This window comes from Salvelinus sp. IW2-2015, linkage group LG20, assembly GCF_002910315.2.
Source record: "Salvelinus sp. IW2-2015 linkage group LG20, ASM291031v2, whole genome shotgun sequence".
NCBI lineage: Eukaryota > Metazoa > Chordata > Actinopteri > Salmoniformes > Salmonidae > Salvelinus > Salvelinus sp. IW2-2015.
This window is the reverse complement of record NC_036860.1, coordinates 47,495,767-47,521,897: the sequence shown is the minus strand read 5'-3', so window position 1 is coordinate 47,521,897 and position 26,131 is coordinate 47,495,767. Positions and strand designations below refer to the sequence as shown.

Sequence of the window (26,131 nt, the reverse complement as noted above, 5' to 3'; positions counted from 1 at the left end):
CCAAAAAGTTCTATTTTGGTTTCATCTGACCATATGACATTCTCCCAATCTTCTTCTGGATCATCCAAATGCTCTCTAGCAAACTTCAGACGGGCCTGGACATGTACTGGCTTAAGCAGGGGGACACGTCTGGCACTGCAGGATTTGAGTCCCTGGCGGCGTAGTGTGTTACTGATGGTAGGCCTTTCTTGCCTCAGAGCAAACACAAGCTGTAGGTAAGGCATACACAGCACAGCATGTGGGGTAAGACTCCAAACTACAGTGGCTAAAGTGCCAATGTTGCTCTAGGCCAAAGGCCCATTAGACCCCCCAAAAAAGATTAATCTATTGCTTTTCCAAAAATCTATTTCCTACGACACAAAATACCACGGTGAGTTGATGGGGCTCTTCTCTCCTGTTATCCGTCTGGCGGGATGGAGTTTTTATGTGTTTTTTTCCCTTTACTGTTCCATGTCATTCTGTGGAAATGGGAGTATGTTACAGATGGTGGCGATCTGATCCAGACACAGTAGGTGGAAGGGCCTCCATAAGTCAAGTAGAGCTGTAAGGGGTGAATCAGGAGGCACATGGAGGAAGGTTGATTTTGCCCGTGAGAGACAATAAACCTCGRAATCACCTTTCCTCCACCACAGCAGCCAACCAATTATCCACTGGTACGGCCTGCCGCAGACACACAGACACTGAGACACATGGCCCGTGTCCATGCTTCTGACATGCAGCCCCCAATTTCAAAGCAATTGGCACTGTCTTAACATGGTTTAGGAAGGGATAAAACATCTGGAACACCATAAGGAAAGGGTGTTAGCTACTAACATCTCAATTAGGTAGGTGTGCTGTTCTGATGGAGAGGGAAGATTTAAAAAGACAAGCATTTTTTAAATAAACGTCTTAAACTCAGTGAGAAAAAGGGGTTAGAAGTGAGCAGTCTTTTTCTAGTTGAAAGATACACAACATGGTTTGATGAGATGATGGATAAAGCACCCAAGTTATACTGTATATAGTAAGGTAAGCCAGCAAGTAAACCTCAACAAAGCACTGTAATAAAGCTGTCTCAACGTAGGCTCAACAGCACTTTGAATGCACTCTACTGTATATAAAACCAGTACACCATCAAAATACAGTGAACAGCTCTCACCATCGCCAGACCTTTCAAAAATACATGTAAAAAAGGGCAGAATGTAGTTTAGCCCAAATGTGGTCTAATATTTTAGAACGCTAATTATTTCCTAAAAGCTCAACATTTGGTTATAGGAACCTCCCATGGGCCACAGAGGATAAAGGCAACTAAGATCACCCTCAGCCAGAGGAAAAACTGGAAATGGTCTACAGAGAACATACACTATAGTTTTACACTATGATGAATAGTGAATGGTTGGTTTACGCATGTGAGAAAGGTTGTGTAACTGTCAGCCTCAGCATTTTGTCCTATCCCCAGTTTCTAATTACAGCAAGAATATGGTATTGTAAACAGAATACCTGCTCCAGTACAGTTTGTCTCTCCCTCTCTACAGCCAGCCTTACAGTACAGTAGCCTGCTCCAGTCCAGTTTGTCTCTCCCTCTCTACAGCCAGCCTTACAGTACAGTAGCCTGGTCCAGTACAGTTTGTCTTCTCTCTACAGCCTTACAGTACATAGCCTGCGTCCAGTAAAGTTTGTCTCTCCCTTCCTACAGCCAGCCTTACAGTACAGTAGCCTGGTCCAGTACAGTTTGTCTCTCTCTACAGACTTACAGTACAGTAGCCTGCTCCAGTAAAGTTTGTCTCTCCCTCTCTACAGCCAGCCTTACAGTACAGTAGCCTGGTCCAGTACCAGGAATATCCCACTCTGACAGATTGGAGTGTCATTAGTGCTCCATCTTAAAGCTGAACTCTCCAGATGTTGACCTTCACAGAGCAGGATGGAGACCTCCGCTAGCTCCCTCCGTCAGCCCACGGCTGCTGCTGGGGTACAGCGGAGAAGAGAGGAGGGGGGTGCATGAAGGACATGTAAAAGTCACGGTGTGTTGTGGCTCGTTCTTTGTATAATCCAATTAGAGTCTAAATTATATTCAGAGGATTAGAGGCTGGTACCGTACAGATGGAGGGATCTCCTCAGAGTTACACTACAGCACAGCAACAGTCACAGTGACAAGAACACATAACAGTACCTGTCTTGGACTCATTTACGGAAGCAGACAGAGCCCTGTGGAAGCCAAGCAGCATTCAACCTCCTCCCAGACACTAAAGCACTTTGGCATCATTACAAGCCCAGATTTAAAGGTCTTAGATAGACCACTCTTGGAATGAGAACTGGGGAGAGGATTTCCACACTGAGGGGAAATAATGAAATAGTTCATGGTTTAACGTGATGTGAGGAGAMAGGAGCACCTCTTCTTTTTCCTGTCAGTCAAACTACATTTTCACTTAGCACAGAACCTGAAATCAAATATGAGCTGGTCTGATGGGTATAGCAATATCAAAGACCTATTTCTCTCATGATATACTGAACATAAAAGTAAGTCAGGCTATGGGTTAACCAGAGAGCATGCATACTGTATATAGTACAGTGTCTCATTTGTGTCAGGCTGTCAGTCCGCCAGTCTGTCAGGCGGCTGTCTCTTAGCTATCTCCAGGTGTCATAGAGGTAGACAAATAAAGAAGCCAGGCTAAGGGTTAACCACAGAGACCCTTTTCTATATGCAGCATTCCATTGTGTGTGAATGGAAAGCTGTCTGACTGTTAGACAGCCTGTCTCTTACCTCTCTCGGTGTCATAGAGGTAGACAAACTTCTCCCACTTGTAGTGGGCCAGCAGGCTGAGGACAGCTCCCCGTAGAGGAGGCCTCATCTGAATGACAAACTGCACGTCGGCATCGGTGGGGAAGCTGGGTGTGATAAAGGAGGTGTGTAGAGCCCCACAGAACGAGGTCAGCGTGTTCATGGACTTCTGATCGTAGAAGCCAAAGATGGCGTACACTCCTCTGGAGAACTGGGAGCAGACTGGAGAAACAGACAGACAGACAAACAGACCGAACAGTCAGCTTTGGGTCAAAACATAGTCAGCCTAGAAATACAAACAGACAGACAGTCTGTTTGAGTAAGCTCAGGTGAGAAACAGAACTCAGAACACAGTCAACCAAACAGACAGACAGCACATTCAGGTAACTGTTAGGATTAGGAGACAGACACAGTCTCCCTAACTGTCAAACAGATAGCACAGTCAGGTGAAGGTTAGAACACAGTCAACCTACCAGACAGACAGACAGCACCATTAGTACACAGCACTGGATATAAAATACAGACAGTACAGTTAGGTGAGGGTAAAATCAAAGTCAACCAAGCCTCCAGGCATTTCTTCCCACATTCAGATACCCAGGTGAGGGTCAGAACACAGTCAACCACACACACAGTCCAACAGGGCCAAATCTCTCCCGGATCTCTTCTTCTCAGATCTCTTCTTCTCAGCCAAAGAACATAACACCAAGACTGACAGACGTGGTCAGATCTCAAAATAATAGCTACCAATCAGAGAGAGAGAGAATGGATTAATCAGAATATTGTACAAAATAGTTGTCATGGTGGAGTAATTGAGAATTCAGGGGAAATCACATTTAATGTGTAGAAAATGAACTATTCTTTATTAATTTAAACAGGCATTKATCTAAATAGGGAAATAAATGGTGACCATTCATAATAAAGGACAGCTGTGTGGGATGTGCGTTCCCCATGGCAATGCTCTCTGGCTCTCTGTGCCCTTCACTTCTCCTTGGAGTCAACCTATCTGCTTGGTTAATCAACTAGAACTAATAGAACTAATGGGGGAAATCAGTGCACTGGTCACTGCTCTTAAGAGACAAATACCTCCTTCCACCATGCAGGACGCAGACAGGCGTTGTTGCAGCATTAGATTGTGAATCACGGATCCCACCGGAACTTTCATCACGCACACCTGTCCCCTATTCCCACTGATTAGTATTTGTATATATGTGCCCTTTGGTTTCCATTGGGGGGGGGGGTTGATTATTGTTACAATGTCCGTTGGTGCGTGTGAGTACCTGTGCTGTGTGTTTTGGGCTTTCGTGCCCTTGTGGATTGCGCAGATGATTACGGGTCTCATCCCGTGTGTTAATCATTGTGCGTGTGTGTTATTTATTCGAGGTACTCCTCGCTCTTTTGTTTGGGTTTCAACCCTGTGTTTTTGTTACGTGTTTGTTTGGTCTTCGTCCCTGTGCCTTTACACAGCACACCGTAATTTGGTGCTTAATAAAAAACCCTATTACGCATTCCTACGTTTGTCTCCCGAATCTCTTCATACCAGCGTGACAGAATAATCAACCATTGAGGGAGACAGCGGGAATGGCCAGTCTGGCGACGCTACGACCGGTCCGTCCCGCGCCGCCGCAACTCAGGCAGCTGCAACTGGGTCGTCTGACGTCAACCACAACGGGTCCGTCTGACGACGCTGCGATTGGTCCGTCCGGCACCTCCACAACTTCGGCAGCTGCAACTGGGTCGTCCGACGACGCAACTTCAGCAGCCACAACCGGGCCGTCTGACGCCACTGCTACTGGTCCGTCTGACGTAACTTCGGCAGCGGCAACAGGCCCGTCCGATGACGACGCAAATTCGGAAGCTGCATCTGGTCTTGATCGACCCGCACTGCGTTCCTGTGATCTAATTCGAGGCCGTTGTCGTTGCGCTGCTAGTGCAGCACGTCAGGGGGGGGGTACTGTTACGTGTTTGTTTGGTCTTTGTCCTCGTGCCCTTACACAGCACGCCGTAATTTGGGTAAAATAAAAACCTCTGCATGTCTCTCGAATCATTCATACCAGCGTAACACTGTGCTCACTGGTCGCAGCAGTATAAACTGATTTGTAACAAGCTGCTATCTAGAGCCGTATGTGGGACTGATGAAAACAGGTCTGGCTATAAACACTATGAACACACTGGATACTTGGTCTAACAAGGTATAAATATTTTATTTTATTTGTACAAAACAAATGAGTGAACAAACCTCTCATGTGACTGTACAAAAGGTTTTAAACAAGCTCCCGTGACCCTGCCTCTCTCTCTCTCCTATAGATGTTAGTTGTAAGTGGAATGGACGTTTGTGAACCCTGAATAACAACTCTACTGTGCCACACCATCTGGCTGATCCCTCAAGCGCTTTGCCCTCCGTGGAGTGTACTCCTCTCCTCTCCTCTCTTCACCTGACTGACCGGCAAAAGTAGAAAATGAAAGAAATAATCATTGAAAAGGAATGCAGTGCTCTAGAGCTTATGGAATCAATAGGGGCCTAAACCTCAAATAAATCTCTTGGAAACTTCGAAAAACCACAGCATAGATACTGCATAAAACTATAAAGACTGACATTTGGAATGGATTGGTAAAAAGAGAACAGGCTTATTTCAAAGTCTGGAGGCACACCTGAATAATTTCGCGGTTCTGTAATCTTCAAGTATTATTTTCAAGTTCAATGCTGCATGTTATACAACACTGGTTTAAAGGCATCTCAGCGTCATTCCTCCATCAAGCTAACCATTCACTCAAACATCCACACATTTCTCTACCCATCTATCATGCTTCAATTCAACCATCTATCTCCATCCATCTTCCTATCATCCATCCATTCATGGATCATCAGATGAATGTGTGTTTGTTCTGGGGCCAGGGGCAACACCAGAATAATGACTCTGCTACAGCAGGTGTCTTTGTGAAGGTAAAGCATTACATCTGCATGGTATAACTAGCGACAGATGAGGCTGAAACCATGGGACGTGGCAGGACTCAACATGAGGCTGTTGTGACATTGTTTCATATTCAAATCATATTCTTTKCCCCATTTTTTTCTGCAGACTTAAAGGACCTTTTTTAATTGAATGGGTTCTACTCCCTTTGTTGTGGCTTTGGAGACAGGCATATGAGAAAATGTCAGAGCAGATTCCCATGCACTGCTAGAACCATCATTTATCACAGCCTCTCTCAAAGCCAGCCCACCGTCTGCATAAAAACAACCATGTCGATACGACACACACTCACACACACACAGAAACTAACACACACACACACACTCAGCTCAAAGACCTGATACACTACATGACCAAAAGTACACTACATGGCCAACAGTATGTGGACACCTGCTCGTTGAACATCTCATTCTAAAATCATGGGCATTATAATGGAGTTGGTCCCCCCTTTGCTGCAATAACAGCCTCCACTCCTCTGGGAAGGCTTTCCACTAGATGTTGTAACATTGCTTCCAGTCAGCCACTAGAGTATTAATGAGGTCGGGCACTGATGTTGTGCTGTCGGAGTTCCAATTCATCCCAAAGGTGTTCGATGGGGTTGAGATCAGGGCTCTGTGCAGGCCAGTCAAATTCTTCCACATCGATGTCGACAAACCATTTCTGTATGGCCCTCGCTCTGTGCACGGAGGCATTGCCATGCTGAAAGAGAAAAAGGCCTTCCCAAAACGGTTGCCACAAAGTTGGAAGCACAGAATCGTCTAGAATGTCATTGTATGATGTAGCGTTAAGATTTCCCTTCACTGGAACTAAGGGACCTAGCCCGAACCATGAAAAACAGCCCCAGACCATTATTCCTCCTCCACCAAACTTTACAGTTGGTCCCGTTCTGTGAGCTTGTGTGGCCTACCATTTTTCGGCTGAGCCATTGTTGCTCCGTTTCCACTTCACAGCACTTACAGTTGACCGGTGCAGCTCTAGCAGGGCAGAAATTTCACGAATTGACTTGTTGGAAAGGTGGCATCCTATGACGGTGCCACATTGAAAGTCACTGAGCTCTTCAGTAAGGCCATTCTACTGACAAAGTTTGTCTATGGAGATTGCATGGATGTGTGCTCGATTTTATACACCTGTCATCAACGGGTGTGGCTGAAATAGCCAAATTCACTAATGCAACTGAGACACACAATTATTTTTAAAGACTACCAATTCCAAGTCTATGGATTTGGATTCAAGACAAATACTTTGTCTCCACTGCATACCAAGGGAGCCAGGCTCTGGTGATAAAAGATGGAATTCCCTTCTAAAGCATTGGTTTTCAATTTACATTAAAAAATTGTTTTCATTTCCCAAGCTATTAATGCATACTGTACCAGGGGCGCAACTTTGGTTTTAGAAGTGGGGGAACACTTTATTATTATAAAAAATATTAGGCACATTCCTACTATAAAACTGTGGGCAAAAATGCAATTTCAGAATGTGGGGGGATATGTCCCCCATCCCCAGTGAAAGTTGCGCCCCTGTACTGTACCATGGCCTAGCTGCAGGTTACTACACAAAATGATGGCAATCGCTCCTGCAGTCACCATTACAATCGTTTGAATAGCAAAAAATAAATACCAAATAATATATTTTTAAGACGTACATTTTCTCCACTCATCCGCTCCTGACTGCATGTGCTTAGCGGTGGAGAGTAATCGATTCCTTGTCTCCTTGCCCTTCAAATCTCCTCCTCGACTGCAACGGAAGATACTGAGTAGTTGTTTTAACTTCCAAGACAACAAACTCACATCTTTCACAACAAAGYAAGAGCAAACTAGTGAGGGAAAGAGAGGGGAGGGGCACAGCCATACGTAGGTAGGCAAGACCGACACCAGGCAGACAGAGTCAGAACTGTGCATCGGTAATCAAAAGCTGTATCTTGCAATTTCAATAAGTAGGGGCTATCAATGTGTAGTAGCCTACCGTAAACTATTCTACACGCAACAGACCGAAGACTGAACACACACTCCCGAAGAGAAAGAGCAGGCAACCCAGCGAGGAAGAGACAGGCAGACAGACAGTCGGAACAGTGCGCATAGGCAATATAACATGTATCTCGCAATGTCTTGTCTAGCAATGCCTCATAAACTCACCAAAAGTATATTAAAGTATAGATTAGGCTATCAATGTGTATGTGTAAGGACTGGGTGTCGGGGTGCGAAGTCAAGTGCAGGAAACAGCAGGTGCAATAACATATGTTCTTTAATGAACACTGAGAAACTAGGCCACCCTTCTATACACTGGATGTTCTCATAAAACAACCCCAGACACGGGGGCGGGGGGAACGAAAACAGTCCAGATACAACGTAGATCGAAAACAAACACCACTCTTACCAACTAACAATCCCGCACAAAGAAACGGGCGGGCCGGCTGACAGATAAACCCAACTAATTACAAACCTAATACAAAACAGGTGTAACCAATAAACACATAAGGAGGGGGAGAAAAGGATCAGTGGCAGCTAATAGGCCGGTGACGACGACCGCCGAGCGCCACCCGAACGGGAAGGAGAGCCTGCCTCGGTCGGAGTCGTGACAGTATGGCTAAACTATTATCCATTGTGCCAGTGAATTGAAGTTGAACATCGCCAAATGCGTCAGTTTAATTAGGCCTAAACGTACAATAAAAAGTATTGTGCCTATAGCTTATTTAATGAAACCCTGGCTGTTGATGTCCTAGGCAATAGATCGCAAAGCAAGGCATCCCCGATTCCCCAATGAGCAAAACTTTTTGGGGAAATGGCAGGTTCACTTTCTCATCCATAGGGTGTGTTCATATATTCAATCTGGAGTGTCCGTAAATTCAGAGCGTTGTTGTCAGATTGCCCCTTTGTAAATTCAGAGCGTTGTTGTCAGATTGCCCCTTTGTAAATTCAGAGCGTTGTTGTCAGATTGKCCCTTTGTAAATTCAGAGCGTTGATGTCAGATTGCCCCTTTGTAAATTCAGAGCGTTGTTGTCAGATTGCCCCTTTGTAAATTCAGAGCGTTGTTGTCAGATTGKCCCTTTGTAAATTCAGAGCGTTGWTGTCAGATTGCCCCTTTGTAAATTCAGAGCGTTGTTGTCAGATTGCCCCTTTGTAAATTCAGAGCGTTGTTGTCAGATTGKCCCTTTGTAAATTCAGAGCGTTGATGTCAGATTGCCCCTTTGTAAATTCAGAGTGTTGTTGTCAGATTGCCCGTTTGTAAATTCAGAGCGTTGTTGTCAGATTGCCCGTTTGTAAATTCAGAGCGTTGTTGTCAGATTGCCCGTTTGTAAATTCAGAGGGTTTCGCTCTCGGAGCGTTCAGAGCGCTCTGGCCGAGGAGTAGAGATGATCCGAGCGTTCTGACCAAACAACCACAGTCAATCAGCCAAGCTAACTGCCAAACGTTGGCTTGCTTGCTATCTACTTCCAGTCACAAATGAGAAAACACCTCACTCTGACCAATTTACTCGCCCTAGCAGAGCTGGTTAGACTGTTTTCATGTTATCCAGAGCATTGGTGACTGCAACTGTGCTGCTGGCAACAATTTAATTACGCTTTTTTGACGACATTTACTGACCCCGGCTATATTCAACTAGTGTTGAGCGTTCGTAAATTCATCAGTTATTCTGCGCTCTGGAACCCTCAGACTAGAYTGCTCTGAAATCGGAGTAGATAGCCAGAGCGAATTTATAACGCACCTATAACCTCAAGCGCAAATACTGTTCATCAGCTCAAATCAGCAGGATGGGGGGCATTTTTATTAGGAGGGTCTTCTACCACGGATTGCTAAAATAATGATAATGATAACACTTCCTCAATGGAAATATTATGGGGGCACCTATACATTAGGCAGCCAAGCACGAGTTATCAGTGTAGCCTAATATCGTCTAGACGTGCCTCTTGGTCTAGGGCATTTCAGACAGTTGTTAGGGGACCTTTTTTGCTGAATAATGTGACATTATTTTATAATTGTGTTTTGCTTTTTGTGTATTGTTGTGTATAATAAAGTGTATTTTAATGTGTATATGACTGTGTAGTTTAATGTGTTTATTGTATTTTGATGTGTATTGTGGTGCTATACAGGGCTCGTCTGGAAAAGAGACCTTTGTATCAGCATTGACTCCCTGTCAATATAAAGGTTAAATAAAATAAATAAACATGACATTGAAATATCMTCACGCCTAGAATAAAAACCACAGGCACTGTTATACTATTCTATTTTCACTCACAGCTCTGTTCTATACGCTCACAGCTCTGTTCTATACGCTCACAGCTCTGTTCTATACGCTCACAGGTCTGTTCTATACGCTCACAGCTCTGTTCTATACGCTCACAGCTTCTGTTCATACGCTCACAGCTTCTGTTCTATACGCTCACAGAGCTTGTTCTATACGCTCACAGCTCTGTTCTATACGCTCACAGCTCTGTTCTATACCGCTCACAGCTCTGTTCTATACGCTCACAGGTTCTGTTCATACGCTCACAGCTCTGTTCTATACGCTCACGCTGTTAAGCTACAGCTCTGTTCTATTACGCTCACAGCTCTGTTCTATACGCTCACAGCTCTGTTTATACACGCTCACAGCTCTGTTCCTATACGCTCACAGCTCTGTTCTAATACGCTCACAGCTCTGTTCTATTACGCTCACAGCTCTGTTCTATATGCTCACAGTTCTGTTCTATACGCTCACAGAGCTCTGTTCTTTACGCTCACGCTCCTGTTTATTACGCTCACAGCTCTGTGCAGCCTCCGCTCAAAATAATACCACAGAGGTGCATGATTAATAACACAGACATGAATGAAAAATCCCTTCACTTCTTTTCTCTTTACTTTCTCTAAGTATTCTCTGACATACTTTCTTCCCCCTCTCTCCTCTCTTCTATTTAGCCTCCTCACTGTCTGAGACTGCCTGTCGTTCCTTACTGAATGACAGACAGTCTCTCTCTCTATATCCTTCTCCATCTCTCTCTCCATCCCTCTGTTGCTCCCCCTCTCGACAACTCATTACACGTAATGGGTGGTTGCCGTGGTCCCAGTGGCCCCAGTGTTCAATCATGTTTTCCAGAAACCTGGTGATTTGCACTTCAGAAGGTCTCCCCTACAGGCAGCTGGTGGATCTACTGTGAGTCTTACATACCACTCAGTGAGGTGAGGATGAAGCTGTATCAACGCTATGCACTGCAAAGCCCAGGCAACCTGCCTGCAAAGTGAATTCTTTAAGTGCTAGCTAGCTGCTATCACTGAAGGCAGGGGAGGAGAAGAGAGGCTAACAGAACAGAACCAACAGGCGTTCTCTTCAAGTTGCTGCTGCTGTCCTTGCCCAGCTACGGTAACACCAGATGCATCAGTAAGGCAGCCAGAAAATCAATCCCCCATTTATGTGACTGAATAGAGCAGTAAGAGGGAGATACGGGCTAATTAAGGCATACCAAGGCTCTATGACATTGCTGAGGCCACCCTCCTGGGTCTGAGGACCAACAGACAGTGGATGTGGGCTTACTATGGACAACTGCATCACCCTCTGGAACAATGGCTGATTAGACATGTTGTTGCCTGATGGTGAGGTTATAATAAAGCTGCCTAAGACCAACAACTTCAGTGTTGGCACTGGGCTGGCTGTTTTCTACTGTAGGTGTTGGGAGCCAGCAAGGGGGAGAGTGTTGACTGCTGACTGGAGGTACCTCACCCTCCTTCAGAGAGGCATCCTGGGTGAGAGGCAGGCCAGGGGCCTAGGGTTAGGCTCTAATCACCATGGGAATACCTGTCCAAGGGCCACATGTTCAGGGACAAGATAGAGTAGAGCACAGCACACAACAGCTGCTGAACACGCATGCGGACGCACACACACACACACACACACACACACACACACACACACACACACACACACACACACACACACACACACACACACATGGACACGCTGACACACACGTACACTACACACACTATTTGAAGTTAGGCAAAGCAATATAAAATAACAGAAAAACAACTCCCAACAGCTCAAAACATGCCCCAAAAATACAAATAGATGAAAGACATAAAACTCTTATGGTATACTTATTGAGAAAGATAAACAACTTGTATATTTTCAAAGACAGCCTTATTAACTGCTGCATGTGAAATTATTTTGGAGGTGGAACATATTTACGCTACTGTAATGTGGGAATCACTGTTAGGCAGACAACAGAACCAATGGTACATTATGTTGCTGTTATGCTTCAAAGGGATTTCACCGCTCTCAAGACAAGCTTAAAGCATGCCAGTACCCCTGTGTTACACAATAAATACATACTTCTTCCTCTTATCCCAGAAGAGGCCACTTTTAAATAATGATTGTGTTTTAGAAAAAAAAACAATATTTTAGAAGAAGAAAAATTCTCTTCAACCTTTATTTTTACTGGTTGTCCAATGAAGAGAAATGTATTCGATGAGATTGAGTCCATTTCCACTGTCTTTATATAATTTATTTGTATTTTATATAGTACAAACATTTCTGGAAAAAGACTGCAATGAAATTACAACAATTCGTTGAATCCATAGCAAATTTTCAAGGAAAGTCCCTCACAAATCGAACTAAAAACGGGACATACCTTGGTTCAATGGCACCCTTTGGCACCTGATAAAGAAGAGAGATGCTGCTCTGAAGAAATCCCAAAAATCTGGCTTAGAGGTTGACCGACCAGTTTACAAGGGACTGAGAAATTAACGGACTAAGAGTTTTAGGAAAGCCAAAGCTGATTTCTTTCTTAAAACCATCAAGGAGGCCAATGGCAAACTCACATAGAAAAACCTTGATAAACTGACTGAAAAAGGCCATGTCAAGACTGGTTACCTACAACTGAAGGGAGATGGGAGTCTCCAAGACAAAAACTGTCATCGCAACCACTTTAAATAAATGCTTAATTGATTCAGTTTTAAATTGGGCCAACAATTTACCATCAGAGACCAGACTATCAACCCTTGCAACAAATGTCACCAGGGACAAGAAAAAAGAACAAACCTGGACACTGCTCTTGCTAGTATCACTGCTCTTTATTAAGCTTTACGTATCTAGCAAGAGCAGTGTGCGGGTTTCTTCTTTTTTCTCATCTTATCCAATTGTTACCATGTACCTGCAAAAAAGATAACTCAGATGTGCGAGTGCCTTTTGAATTTTGAACTGTTCACGAAAATGGATCGCTCATACAGACAGTCACGGGGCATGCTATATAAAGCAGGCAGACAGGCAATCAGTTACTGTTCGATTGAACATTAAAATTAGCAAAACTAGTGACCTAAGCGACTTTGAGCATGGTATGATTGTCGGTGCCAGGTGCACCGGATCCAGTATCTCAGAAACGGCCGCCCTCCTGGGCTTTTCACACACAACAGTGTCTAGGGTTTACAGAGAATGGTGCGACAAACAAAAAACATCCAGTCAGCGACAGTCCTGTGGGCGAAAAAAGCTTYTTGACGAGAGAGGTCAAAGGAGAATGGCAAGAATGGTGCGAAGCTAACAAGCAGGTCACAAACAGGCAAATAACGGAGCAGTACATTAGTGGTAATGGAACAGCTAACAACCCACCTGAAAATGGGTAGCTTTCCCCTTCACCCCATGCAGTTTAGGTTTAGGGTCAACCACTCTCCAGAAACAGCATGTTGGTATCTCCTAGAGATGATCAAGGCCAAGCTGGATAAAAGCGGGTGTTGTAGATTCTGTTCTCCTCGACCTCAGAAAAGCCTTTGACACTGTTAACCACAATGTCCTCTTCTCCAAGCTATTTAACTTCAACATCTCATCAAGTGCTTTAAAATGGATTGAGTCTTATCTGGTAGAACAGATGCAATGTGTTCAAATAAATGGTGAACTATCATCACCAAGGGATTGCACTATGGGAGTGCCACAGGGGTCAATCCTAGGCCCTTTGTTTTTCAGTCTCTATATTAATGACCTTCCATCTGTGTGCCAAGGTGTGGATATACAAATGTACGCGGAGGATACAGTTTTTTATATCCGTGGCAAAAATGCTGATGAGGTTTCAAGCAAACTAACAGCATCATTGTAGAAAGTGTCTGAATGGCTCAAACATTCCTGTCTCACCCTCAATGTGGAAAAAACAGGAGGAGTATGTCCGGCTTACCCGGCTTACCCGGACATACTCCTCCATGGACAATAAAATGTACAGTTTAAATATCTGCCCATTATCCTAGACCCTACTTTGAACTTTAAAAAACACATTAAAAAGATGTCCATCAAAATCATATATAGTCTTTAAAWTGTCCAATACATCAGGAACTCATGCTCTACAGAGGCAGCCAAAATGTATTTACATGCAATGATCTTTTCTCACCTGTCCTGTTTTATCACCAGCCAGTCTCAAGCCAATGAAACATAAATGATACCCGTTCGATCTCTATATAAAGAAGCACTGAAGATCCTGGACAGGAAATCACATTCTTACCACCACTGTAAAATTCTCCACGTGTACAATCTGTTAAATTTTGACAACTTTATTTCTTTTCAGATGTCTTTCTAGTTTATAAGATTATCAAAAATCCTGCACCCCCACATCTGAAAGATTTTGTAATATTAAGCTCTGAACAAAACAGCAGTCACGAGGAACTCCACAAGAGTAGACCAGTGTTTCCCCTATATGCATTTAGCAGCAGCTTGTAATTTTTTTCGGGATGGTAAAACGTTTTCAGTGTAAACTTGAACGACTAAAACCAGATATAAAGTATGTAGAAAAGATAATGGAGCAATATCTTTTTTTATAAGATCATATTTGAGAACTAACAATCACCAAAATAAAAACTAGACAGTCAGGGAGAATCTAAATTTCCCCAAAAGGCATGGCATGGGGCCCCCATTGATTTTGTTATAAAGTTTGAGTCACTCAGACAGCGTAGGAACAAGGCATAAGACATGGCAAAATGTGTATAATTGAAGGAAATCTGTTTTAACCTGAAAATGTTCACTCAGTCCCATGTCAAAATGTGGAGAATTAGAGGTAATTAGCTTTGAAATTGCAATTTTCATGGAGGTCAAAGCAGGATCAAGGCTGAACACATTGACTAATTCTTAATGCACTCAAGTATCAATGTGTTTTATGTACTGTGTCCTGTACTTATTGTATTATTTGTTATATTTTATGTATGAGTGATGTGAATGTATATTTAGCTATGTTTATAATATATGCCATTTAGCAGTCGCTTTTAGCCAAAGCCACTTACAGTCATGCGTGCATACACTTTAAGTATTGGTCATCCCGGGAACCTTCTATCCTGTAGTTGCAAGCACCATGTTCTAACAACTGAGCCACAGAGGATCACATATTGAGTTACGTTTAGTTAGGGACTGCGTACAAAAAAATAGCTGTGTTTAGCTAACTCTGGTGCAAACATCATATTTCACTGTTTGAAATGTATGTTTTTACTTGCACATGGTCCCTTTAAATAAACAACTACTACTACATACATTAAACCAAATTAAATTGTGCATTTATCCAATCTATCTGTAATGCCATAATGAGCAGTGAGATGATGTATCATGAGGGAATGTGAGTGTTTTTGTGGTTGTAACCAGCTGTAACTCCATATGAACCTGACTTGGACATCTTAATCCAGTTCAACTAACAGATGTGTGAAGTGGAAGCAGTGTGTGGGGTCTCACGTCTCAGCCTTATGAGGATATTATGTTTGAAGATGTCAGGTACTCTGAAATCCGCTCCCCATGACAATTATGTCTCTTTCCAGGGAGAGGGAATGAACTGGTTCCACTGAATAATGAACTAGTTTCTCATGGCTGCCTCTTCTCTTGGTTTTTTGTGTCAACATGTTTAACTGTTTCGTAACACTCATGTCTTGTACGTTTCTGTGCTGTCATGTGCTCCCTAAAAGTAGTGTGATAGAAACATGTAAAAGGAACAGTTCAATTCCCCAGGTCCATGCGCTGATATGGTTATTCATCAGATACAGCCGAAAAGCAGAGAGACATTTTATGACGCATTTGCTGTGCGTTGTTCTTAATCCACCCGGAGGCTAGTTGTCATCGCTAGTCCAATCTTATCATAAAGTCACAAAAGACCAAAGTTATTATCAGGCTGTAAAAAGTCCCTGAATGCAAACAAAACATGACATACTATACAAATACACAGAGGGTGCTTTCGCTTTTGTAATACCCATGTTAGAGACGTGGAATAGTACTGTAACAAAACTGCATGTTAGAAAAACTGGTTTTCTGTTTATATTATTGAAAACAGGCATTATGCAGGCCTCAGGCACCAATGTGAGATGTTGGTTGGGATACATCTCTCAGCAGAATATGTAAATAACATGAAGTTGCACCAATGGTCTGCCTGTGTTTCTACTCGTATCCTCATACCACATCTGAGGTGGATTATGCCTAATCTCAGGCCTACTGTTGTATTTATGCAGCCCACAAGTAAAACAATCAGCCTGAGCGAGCAACAAACAACCCTTCCGGCTACTGTGGTTCTGTATGACAGAATTATCCTTTAATATTCCAGCATGGAGGAACAGCAACACAGCTAACCCCCAACCCACACACGCTTTGCATATTGCAGGAACAACAGGACCAGACTGTTTATGAAGAGCAGGGGAAGGAGAGGAGAACATGCTGGATACAGGTGCCATGTTCTTTACAGTCATTGCTTTTTGAAACGCTGCTAGATCTGCACCAAAGCCCTTGATTGTAGAGTTGGAAGAAATCCCAAGAGAGACTCACAAGATAAATGTTGCACTCTGATGATTTACAATGTGTTGTACATTGCCTCTTGTGAGGAAAGGGTTAAGGGATTCAATAATTGTGCATGTGAAGCAGCACTGTAGTAACACAACCACTGACACTCGTTCAGACGCGTGAAATATTGCAATTGCAATGGGAGGAGTTCCATCATGACTCCAGAGGGCTGTGCATCAGCACCATGAAACCCAGTATGAAGAGTCAACTTGGAATGTTGCCTGCTACTCACAGGATCAAATACTTTCCTTCATCTCCTTCAAATCCACCAACACACTCCTCTACAATAGACATTATGAAACGCATATCATGCCACTGTACTGTATGTCAAATATGATATGACACAAGTGTCAGTTTGGACAACTAATTTCAAAAGGTTGCATATTCTAAAAATGTACTCAAATATTTAATAAACTACCAAACTGCCATGGGTGTTATGAATGAACATGAGCTGATTCTAGTAAGATTACATTTTCATCAAGCATATGATCACATTTTTATCCTTTGTGGTTTCAAAATTCATCATCATTTAATTTGTATTTGAGGCCATAACGTGATGCTCTTCATGTATCAAGTAATTGCTTCTGCAAACCCAGTACAAATGCCAAGTGGAATTAAGAACGAGGTACATGTGAGTCCTTGAAAGCTATAAAAACAGCACCGCTAAATTATTCACTGGCCCAATGGTGTTTCGCTTATTTTTCATTAGGCTACTCAATGTGAAGCACATAGCTTGTTGTCCTAAAATAATCTCAGATAATAGTGAATCACAGCACAGCGCAACCTCCAGAGCTTTATTGTGTGCTGCTGTAGCTAGCTTTCTGTGGGCCTGTGATAAAGTGTGTTGTGTAAGAGTGAGAAATCTTTCAGCGGCGAAGGGGGCCATTGTGACCTGTCAGTAGAGATCCCTTTCGCTTGGTTGCCACGCTGACATTCATGCACATTCTGAAGCACAGGATGAAAGGGGCACTGCACAACCCAATGACTCGCCCTCAGGATCACCCAACACTGATGCCATTTTACAACCTCACCATTTCCACCATGTGCACGGTGGGCAGAATATACTGCTGCATGTGTTAGAACTGGGTGTACAGGACTGTGGATGGGATAAGCACAAAATGAAATAGAACACTACTGTGTCTTGTATCTGTATGGGGCTACGTCTTTCATTTTGAGATGGGCAAGGTGACATTCTTTCATAAGTATATGTTATGGTCTCTGTTTATCAATCACCGTGATTCAATGCATTGATGCCAAAATCCATCATCTGCCACTTCGGTTTCTATATGGGCTTAATCCACCACATGCTGAGGAGAATATGTTTGTCTAGTGTGAGATGTGTCCTCCTACTGTGGTCCAAACTGGGGATGTTAAAACTTGTCACGATATCAGCCACTAACTTTGTAGTGCTCCAAATGCATAATCCCCCGATGCAGACATCCTATGCAACTTTTATCTGTCTTAAAGACTGACAAAGGAATTAATGGAGGACACTTCCTATATACTGTTCTTGTGAACAACATCATTGTAATTATGTAAATTGTCACATCTACCCCCGCTCCCCCTCTCTGGCGCTCATTGTTGCCAGTTTACTTATTATTACGCACACCTGTCACCATCGTTACGCGCACCTGCCCCTCAAGAGACTCACCTGGACTCCATCACTTCTATGATTACCTCCCCTATATCTGTCACTCCCTTTGGTTCTGTCCCCAGGCAGTATTAGTTATGTTTCTCATGTCCAGACGCTACTCTTGTTTTGTATTGTTCTATTTATTATTAAATTCACCCCCTGTACTTGCTTCCTGACTCCCAGCGTCTGTGTTACACAAATCCCTATCATTAATGGTGCTTGATCTACCTCTGGTATGGGTGTGGTTGGGTGTATGTATTGGTAGCCAGCATCAATATTTCCTTTCTCCAACAACCCCTAGGCGTAGATGACGGAGTACTGCAACTTATGGTTACTGATAAACACAGAGTCTAATGTCAAGGAGAGGTCAATGGACTCACTAATGAACAGGAAATGTTGTTTTAGCAAAACAAAGGGGAGAAAATATTACATAACACAATATTTATGCTGCAGTCTCGAAGTGAAGGTCACATCAAAAGCATACAGTATCAAATCAAATACATTTTTATTTGTCACTTGAGCCGAATATGACAGGTGTAGTCTTTTTGGTGAAATGTTTACTTAACAGCCCTTTCCCAACAATACAGAGTTAAAAAGTTAAAAATATTAGCAAATAAGAAAAAAAAAGAAATAGTAAAACAATAAAATAACAATAACGAGACTATATACAACGAGTACCAGTACCGAGTTAATGTGCCGGGGTACGAGGTAGAGTTAATTTGTACATGTAGATAGGGATAAAAGTGACTAGGCAATCAGGATAGATACTAAACAGAGTAGCAGCAGCGTATGTGAAGAATGTGAAAGTGTTTCTATGTGTGAGTGTGTGACGTCAATGTGCGTGTGTGTGTGTGTGTGTGTGTGTGTGTGTGTGTGTGTGTGTGTGTGTGGTGTGTGTGTGTGTGTGTGTGTGTGTGTGTGTGGTGTGTGTGTGTGTGTGTGTGTGTGTGTGTGTGTTGATGGCCCCAGTGATGTACTGGGCCATATGCACTACCCTCTGTAGCGTCGCATGCCAAGCAGTTGCCATACCAAGTGTTAATGCAGCCAGTCAAGATGCTCTCAATGGTGCAGCTGAATAACTTTTTGAGGATCAGAGGGCCCATGCCAAGTCTTTTCACCCTTGTGAGGGGAAAGAAGTGTTGTCGTGCCCTCTTCACAACTGTGTCGGTGTGTTTGGACCATGATAGGTTGTTAGTGATGTGGACACAGAGGGAACTTGGAGCTCTCGACCCATTCCATTACACCCTCGTCCATGTGAATGGGGATGTGCTCGGCCCTCTGTATTCTGTAATCCACAATCAGCTCCTTTGTCTTGATGACGTTGAGTGAGAGGTTGTTGTCCTGGCACCACACTGCCAAGTCTCTGACCTCCTCCCTGTAGGCTGTCTCATCACAGTCGGTGATCAGAATTACCACAGTCATGTAGTCTGCAAACTTAATGATGGCGTTGGAGTCGTGTGCGGCCACACAGTCGTGGGTGAACAAGGAGTACAGGAGGGGACCAAGCACGAACACCTGAGGGGCCTCCGTGTTGAGCGTCAGAGTGGCGGATGTGTTGTTGCCTACCCGCAGAGAGAGGTGTTTAATCCCAGGGTCCTTAGCTTAGTGATGAGCTTGGAGGGCACTATGGTGTTGAACGCTGAGCTGTAGTCAATGAACAGCATTCTCACGTAGTTGTTCCTTTTGTCCATGTGGGAAACGGCAGCGTGGAATACAATAGAGATTGTGTCATCTGTGGATCTGTTGGGACGGTATGCAAATTGGAGTGGTTCCAGGGTGTCTGGGATGATGGTGTTGATGAGCTTGGAGGGCATGAACAGCCTTTCAAAGCATTTCATGGCTACAGATGTGAGTGCTATGGGGCGATAGTCATTTAGACAGGTTACCCTGGTGTTCTTGGGCGCATGGACTATGGTGATCTGCTTGAAACATGTAGGTATTACAGACTGGGTCAGGGAGAGGTTGAAAATGGCATTGAAGACACTTGCCAGCTGGTCAGCACACATGTGAATATGCGTCCTGGTAATCCGTCTGGCCCTGCGGCCATGTGAACGTTAACCTGTTTAAAGGTCTTACTCACATCGGCTATGGAGAGCGCGATGACACAGTCATCCGGAACAGCTGGTGCTCTCATGCATGGTTCAATGTTGCTTGCCTCGAAACGAGCATACAAGCTATTTAGCTTGTCTGGTAGGCTCGCATCACTGGACAGCTCGGGATGGGTTTCCCTTTGTAATCCGTGATAGTTTGCAAGCCTTGCCACATCCGACGAGTGTCAGAGCCGGTGTAGGAGGATTCGATCTTGGTCCTGTATTGAAGCTTTGCCTGTTTGATGGTTCGTCTGAGGGTGTAGCGGGATTTCTTATAAAAGTCTGGATTAGTGTCCCGCTCCTTGAAAGCGGCAGCTCTAGCCTTTAGCTCAGTGCGGATGTTGCCTGTATTTTCCATGTCCTTGTTCAGCCACGACTCAGATCACATTGATGATTGTCTCGAACGGAGCTCGTTGAGTTTATTCTCCAGTGATTGCACGTTCGCCAATAGAACAGAAGGTAGAGGAGGTTTATCCACTCTCCGACGTGCTTCTACACCTGCATTAATTGCTGTTTGGGGTTTTAGGCTGGGTTTCTGAACAGCACTTTGTGACATCAGCTGATGTAAAGAAGGGCTTTATAAATAATTTTGATTGATTGATTGATAGTCTTGACGACCTCTATAGCGCCGTCTCCTCCTTCTCTGAGTGTCCAGTATATGGGCCTGGTCCGGGATAATCAATATGCCCTTCACCTCCGACTCACTGAAGTAGTCCTCATCCCTATCGAGGTTAGTGATAGCTGTTTTGATGTACAGAAGCTTTTTGGTCATAGGAAACAAAGGCGGAAACATTATGTACAAAACCAGTTAAGATCTGCATAAGAAATACACAAAATAGCACAATTGGTCAGGAGCCCGTAAAACAGCTGCTATTCCCTCCAGCGCCATGTTTTTACCATGTATCCTTGGTAAAGTTTGAACAAACTGTGGACACCAATTTGGATTGGCTTGCAAGGCATTCAATGAAGGACTCAAAATCATTAAAATATGCTCACCGTTGTCAAATAAACACCTTAGGGTATACATATAGTATGTCTTGACTGGTGTTTGCTCACACACAATTGTGCTATAGAGAAATCCGTGTTCCACATGAGGATTTTCAGTCCGAACAGATTCTTTAGTATTTTTTAAGCTCCTGTATTTTTTTAAGCTATCAAATGATAACCCCATGACAAAATTTGAGATAAATGCTTGCCAACCTGAGGCAAGGCATCCAAACTAACAAAGCTCTGGCTTTAGTGGCTGGAAATTCAGACATTTTTGTCAGTACATCATAACAAAAAGGACACATTTTAGGAAAGTTTCTCAGTCTGTCCGAGTGATCCCCAAATTCAGAGGGTACTCTTTCAACTTTCAAATGAAACAGAGGTAAAAAAAGAGGCATACTGTCACATTACTCTCCACTAGATACCCCTGTGCCTCAAGGGAATTGTCATTTATCCATCTTCATTCTATCTGGGTCAAGGACTGTCACTGTGAACTGGTCCAGACCATTGAAAATCATCTCTATTTTTACATCTCAAAACTCAATCATTCCACAAGGACAAATTCTTGACCATTACTAATTCAAGCATGCTCTATTTATTTGTTTGCTCAAAATATCATTACAGTTGTTTCTCACTGAGCAGAATGAGAGTGAATGTGCATGGTATACTGTGTAAGGAAGGATATATCAATATAAATAATTACATCTTACAGTAGGTTCCACCACTCTGACCTGGTTCTGATTAAATGAATGAATTATATATTCTAACATTATTATCTGCGGTCTGTAAATACACTTCCTACTCTGCCACCAAATCAGATCCTAAATGAGTCTGGTTCCAGGTGAGAGAGCCAGACATTCTACGGAGGCTGCTATTCTCTGGGGTCAACCTATTTGACTACACTGGTCCCCAGTGCTGGTCCATCATTCATGAGGTTGTCTGCAAAAATGAGCAGCACTCAGAGTAGCAATGGGACTTAAATCCCCTATCTGGGAAACCCATGCTCTCACAGAGCTGGGAGAATAATTGACATTAGATTGAAGACATCCAATTTTCCTCCAAACCATTATATTGGGTAAAACGGCACAGCTACTGCTATGCTCTCTCAGCCATATTGTAAAAGGAATTTGAATGCAGTTGACCCATCGTGACTCCTGGTATGTCTGATCTATATCTTATATAGGCCATGCTGTTGCAGGGAATGAGTGTTTCCATGGGCTCCTGTTTTTTCTGGGCCAAAACAGCAATTGCTGCAATGGGAGATCCAAGCGATAGATAAATAATCAAACTAGAATAACTCTTGAGAGGAGACATAAGATCGTCTCTGGTCAAGAGTATACCAAGGCTGGAGGTAAGATGTTTTAAATAGAATAACAAGACCACCAAACTGCTGTTTAAAAAACATTCTATATTTCAAAAGACAAATATGTCTTTGACAGCAACCTCCACGCTCAGGTTCACTCTAAGTGTGTCTTTTGATATTGGTATTAAATATGCAGTTTGTTGAATTTGCCCTCCAGTGAACAGAATGGATTAAGCTGTATCTCATTACCATCTATTCTCCACTAGATGTAGACTGCAGATTGGCCACCATCCTCTATGAACCAAGAGGAAATATCACACAGACCCAGGCAGTAAAGAATTATAAACAAAAGACACATTCCTCTGAATGAACAAAAGGTACAGAACATTCCTTCTTCCTCCCAATGGGTTGTAGTGTTAACAGCACCAAAGATCTTTTCTATCAGTATATCAGTTGGCATCCCCACTATTCTCTCTCTCATCCCCAATCTCTCAACCCTTATAAACCTCTAAATAACTCCACATGTGGCTAGTATTTTGTCCCTCTCACAGGTACCCAGGGCAGTTAAAGAGGAGGAGATGGCGTGGTACTGGCATTGTGTGGTCCCTGTGCTGCTAAACCGCAATGCTGCCTCTATAAAACTGAAGCCAGGTGGAGTTCAAACATGACCCTTGAGCTATGTTATTGTCCTTGAGCTATGCCCATGGCCATGCTCAGCTAGTGACAAACACCTCCATATGGCCATGGAGATACAGTGCATTCGGAAAGTATTCAGTTCCCTTGACTTTTTCCAAATTTTGTTTAAAGTTGCAGCCTTACTCTAAAATGGATGACAAAAAAATTCCTCATCATTCCACACATAATACTCCATAATGACAAAGCAAAAACAGGTTTTTAGATTTTTTTGTAAATTTATAACGTTTAAAAAACTGAAATACCTTATTTACATAAGTATTCAGACCCTTTGCTATGAGACACGAAATTGAGCTCAGGTGCATTCTGTTTCCATTGATCATCCTTCAGATGTTTCTACAACTTGATTGGAGTCCATCTGTGGAAAATGCAATTGATTGGACATGATTTGGAAAGGCATACACCTGTCTATATAAGGTCCCACCATTGACAGTGCATGTCAGAGCAAAAACCAAGCCATGGAATTGTCTGTAGAGCTCTGAGACAGGATCGGGTCGAGGCACAGATCTGGGTAAGGGTACCAAAACATTTCTGCGGCATTGAAGGTCACCAAGAACACAGCGGCTTCCATCATTCTTCAATGGAAGAAGTTTGGAACCACCAAGACTCTTCCTAGAGCTGGCCACCCAGCCAAACTGAGCAATCGGGAAGAAGGGACTTGGTCAGGGAGGTGACCAAGAACCCGATGGTCACTCTGACAGCTCCAGAGTTCCTCTGTGGAGATGGGAGAAACTTCCAGAAGGACAACCATCTCTGTAGCACTCCACCAATCAGGCCTTTATGGTAGAGTGGCAAGATGGAAGCCACTCCTCAGTAAAAGGCACATGACAGCCTGCTTGGAGTTTGCCAAAAGGCACCTAAAGGACCATGAAAACAAGATTACCTGGTCTGATGAAACCAAGATTGAACTCTTTGGCCTGAATGCCAAGCATAATTTCTGGAGGAAATGACTAGTCAGGATCGAGGGAAAGATGAACGGAGCAAAGTACAGAGAGATCCTTGATGAAAACATGCTCCAGAGCTCTCAGGACCTCAGTCTGGGGCAAAGGTTCACCTTCCAACAGGACAACTACCCTAAGCACACAGCAAAGAAAATGCAGGAGTGGCTTCAGGACAAGTCTCAATGTCCTTGAGTGGCCCAGCCAGAGCCTGGACTTGAACCAGATCGAGACCTGAAAATAGCTGTGCAGCAACGCTTCCCATCCAACCTGACAAAGCTTGAGAGGATCTGCAGAGAAGAATGGCAGAATTCCAGAAATACAGGTTTTCCAAGCTTGTAGCCTCATACCCAAGAAGATTCAAGGCTGTAATCACTGCCAAAGGTGCTTCAACAAAGTACTGAGTAATGGGTCTGAATACTCATGTAACTGTGATATTTAATACTTTTTTTTTTTTAATCTAAAAACCTGTTTTTGCTTTGTCATTATTGGTTATTGGGTGTAGATTGATGTGAAAAAAACTATTGTATCAATTTTAGAATAAGTCTGTAACGTAACAAAATATGGAAAAAGTAAAGGGGTCTGAATACTTTCTGAATGCACTGTACGTGCTTTACAGATCAGAGAAAGGTGTGCTCAAAGAATGTCATTGCATGCCTTTGATTTTAGCTGAAAAAATGACTCAATGAATGTTATTTCTGAGTGGATGAGTACCATAGATACTCCATTGGAATTGTCTATTTCAGAATTGTCCAATGTCAGACCTAAGGGTGGTTTAGCAGCAGTGCTCTAATCCCAGAGGATGTCACACTGTGATCAGATCTCTGTCTGCGCTCCGTCCAACACCCCCGCTGACTGCTAATCAAATCACTGATGTTGTTTCAGCCATTAATCATCAGTCTGTAATGTTATTGATAACACCTAGAGCAGATGACAATCAGATGGTACTGCTGGTATTGGTGCTTCAGTGGGACTGCTCAGTGCTGTATGTCCTCTATGATAGCGCTTTAAGGTGCTTTAAAAGTACTGTGCTGGTTGAGTCATATGCAGGGCAGGGAGAGATTAGGAGCTGCTTTCCGACACTATATAAATAATATACTGCTATAATAACATGATCAAATAGAAGTGTAACTCAGAAGAAATTGTGGTGCATGAAAACCCTGCAGCTTTTACTTTAGATATTGGGTATAGAGTAAGTTCTAAAAGATGCGTGATGTGGCTTTTTACTGTGTTTATAGTATATATTCACAGAGCAGCTTGGGACTATTCCTCCTTTTAGTGCCAGATGCACTGTCAGCCATGAGCCTGTAAAGTGTTTGTACATTATATCAAGACAATAGCTTTAGTTTGTCTCTACTTATTTCAATCTAACTGACAAAGTGGTGTGATTATAATAAAAACATGCTTATGTAAATGTATGGTGGCTACTAACCCAGTTCCACTAGTGCTAGCCTAGAATTCCACATAGACTTGCCACTTTCCAGATAGACTTGATTCATGTCCACTGTCCACCCTCACTACAGCACATCTAAACTTCCATCCCACTGTGACTCAGTGTCTCGCTCTCCCTCCTCCCTGCCCTGACCTCAGCCTTAAAGTGGAATTGACAGCGTTTGAACTACTTTGTATTTTTTTAAATGATCAAATTCCCAGTTTATGCTTCAAAACCAACTTCATAAGAGTTTTTATTTTTTTTTCAAAATTCCATGACGTACAGTAAGGCATTGTTGGCAGAATACATGAATGCAGTTCAATGTATGATTAATATAATTCACCAATACATTTCTTGGTAGTCTCCAAAATATTGCTATCAGGATTTAAATCCCAGGTACATTGTTTGCTGCCTCCATTCAGGATGCACTGTTTCAGTTTCAATGACTCAACATTTTGAACAAAAACAGACAACAGTAACTAAGGCTGGGAATGCCAATACAATCAAACTAGCTAGGGCAATGATCACAAGTCAGTCATAACGTGGCTAATAGGCTAGCGCACATATGTCAAACACAAGGCC

General features: G+C 43.1%; 1 protein-coding gene across 1 annotated transcript in view; it reads right to left on the bottom strand.

Moving 5' to 3' along the window:
* The window catches only part of gria3a (glutamate receptor, ionotropic, AMPA 3a), a 128,016-nt gene that overhangs the window by 88,549 nt on the left and 13,336 nt on the right, over nucleotides 1-26,131 (bottom strand). The window contains exon 3 of the mRNA XM_024012019.1: nucleotides 2,738-2,977. Coding sequence (XP_023867787.1) covers nucleotides 2,738-2,977 — 240 coding nt within the window. The remainder of the gene's footprint in view (nucleotides 1-2,737; nucleotides 2,978-26,131) is intronic.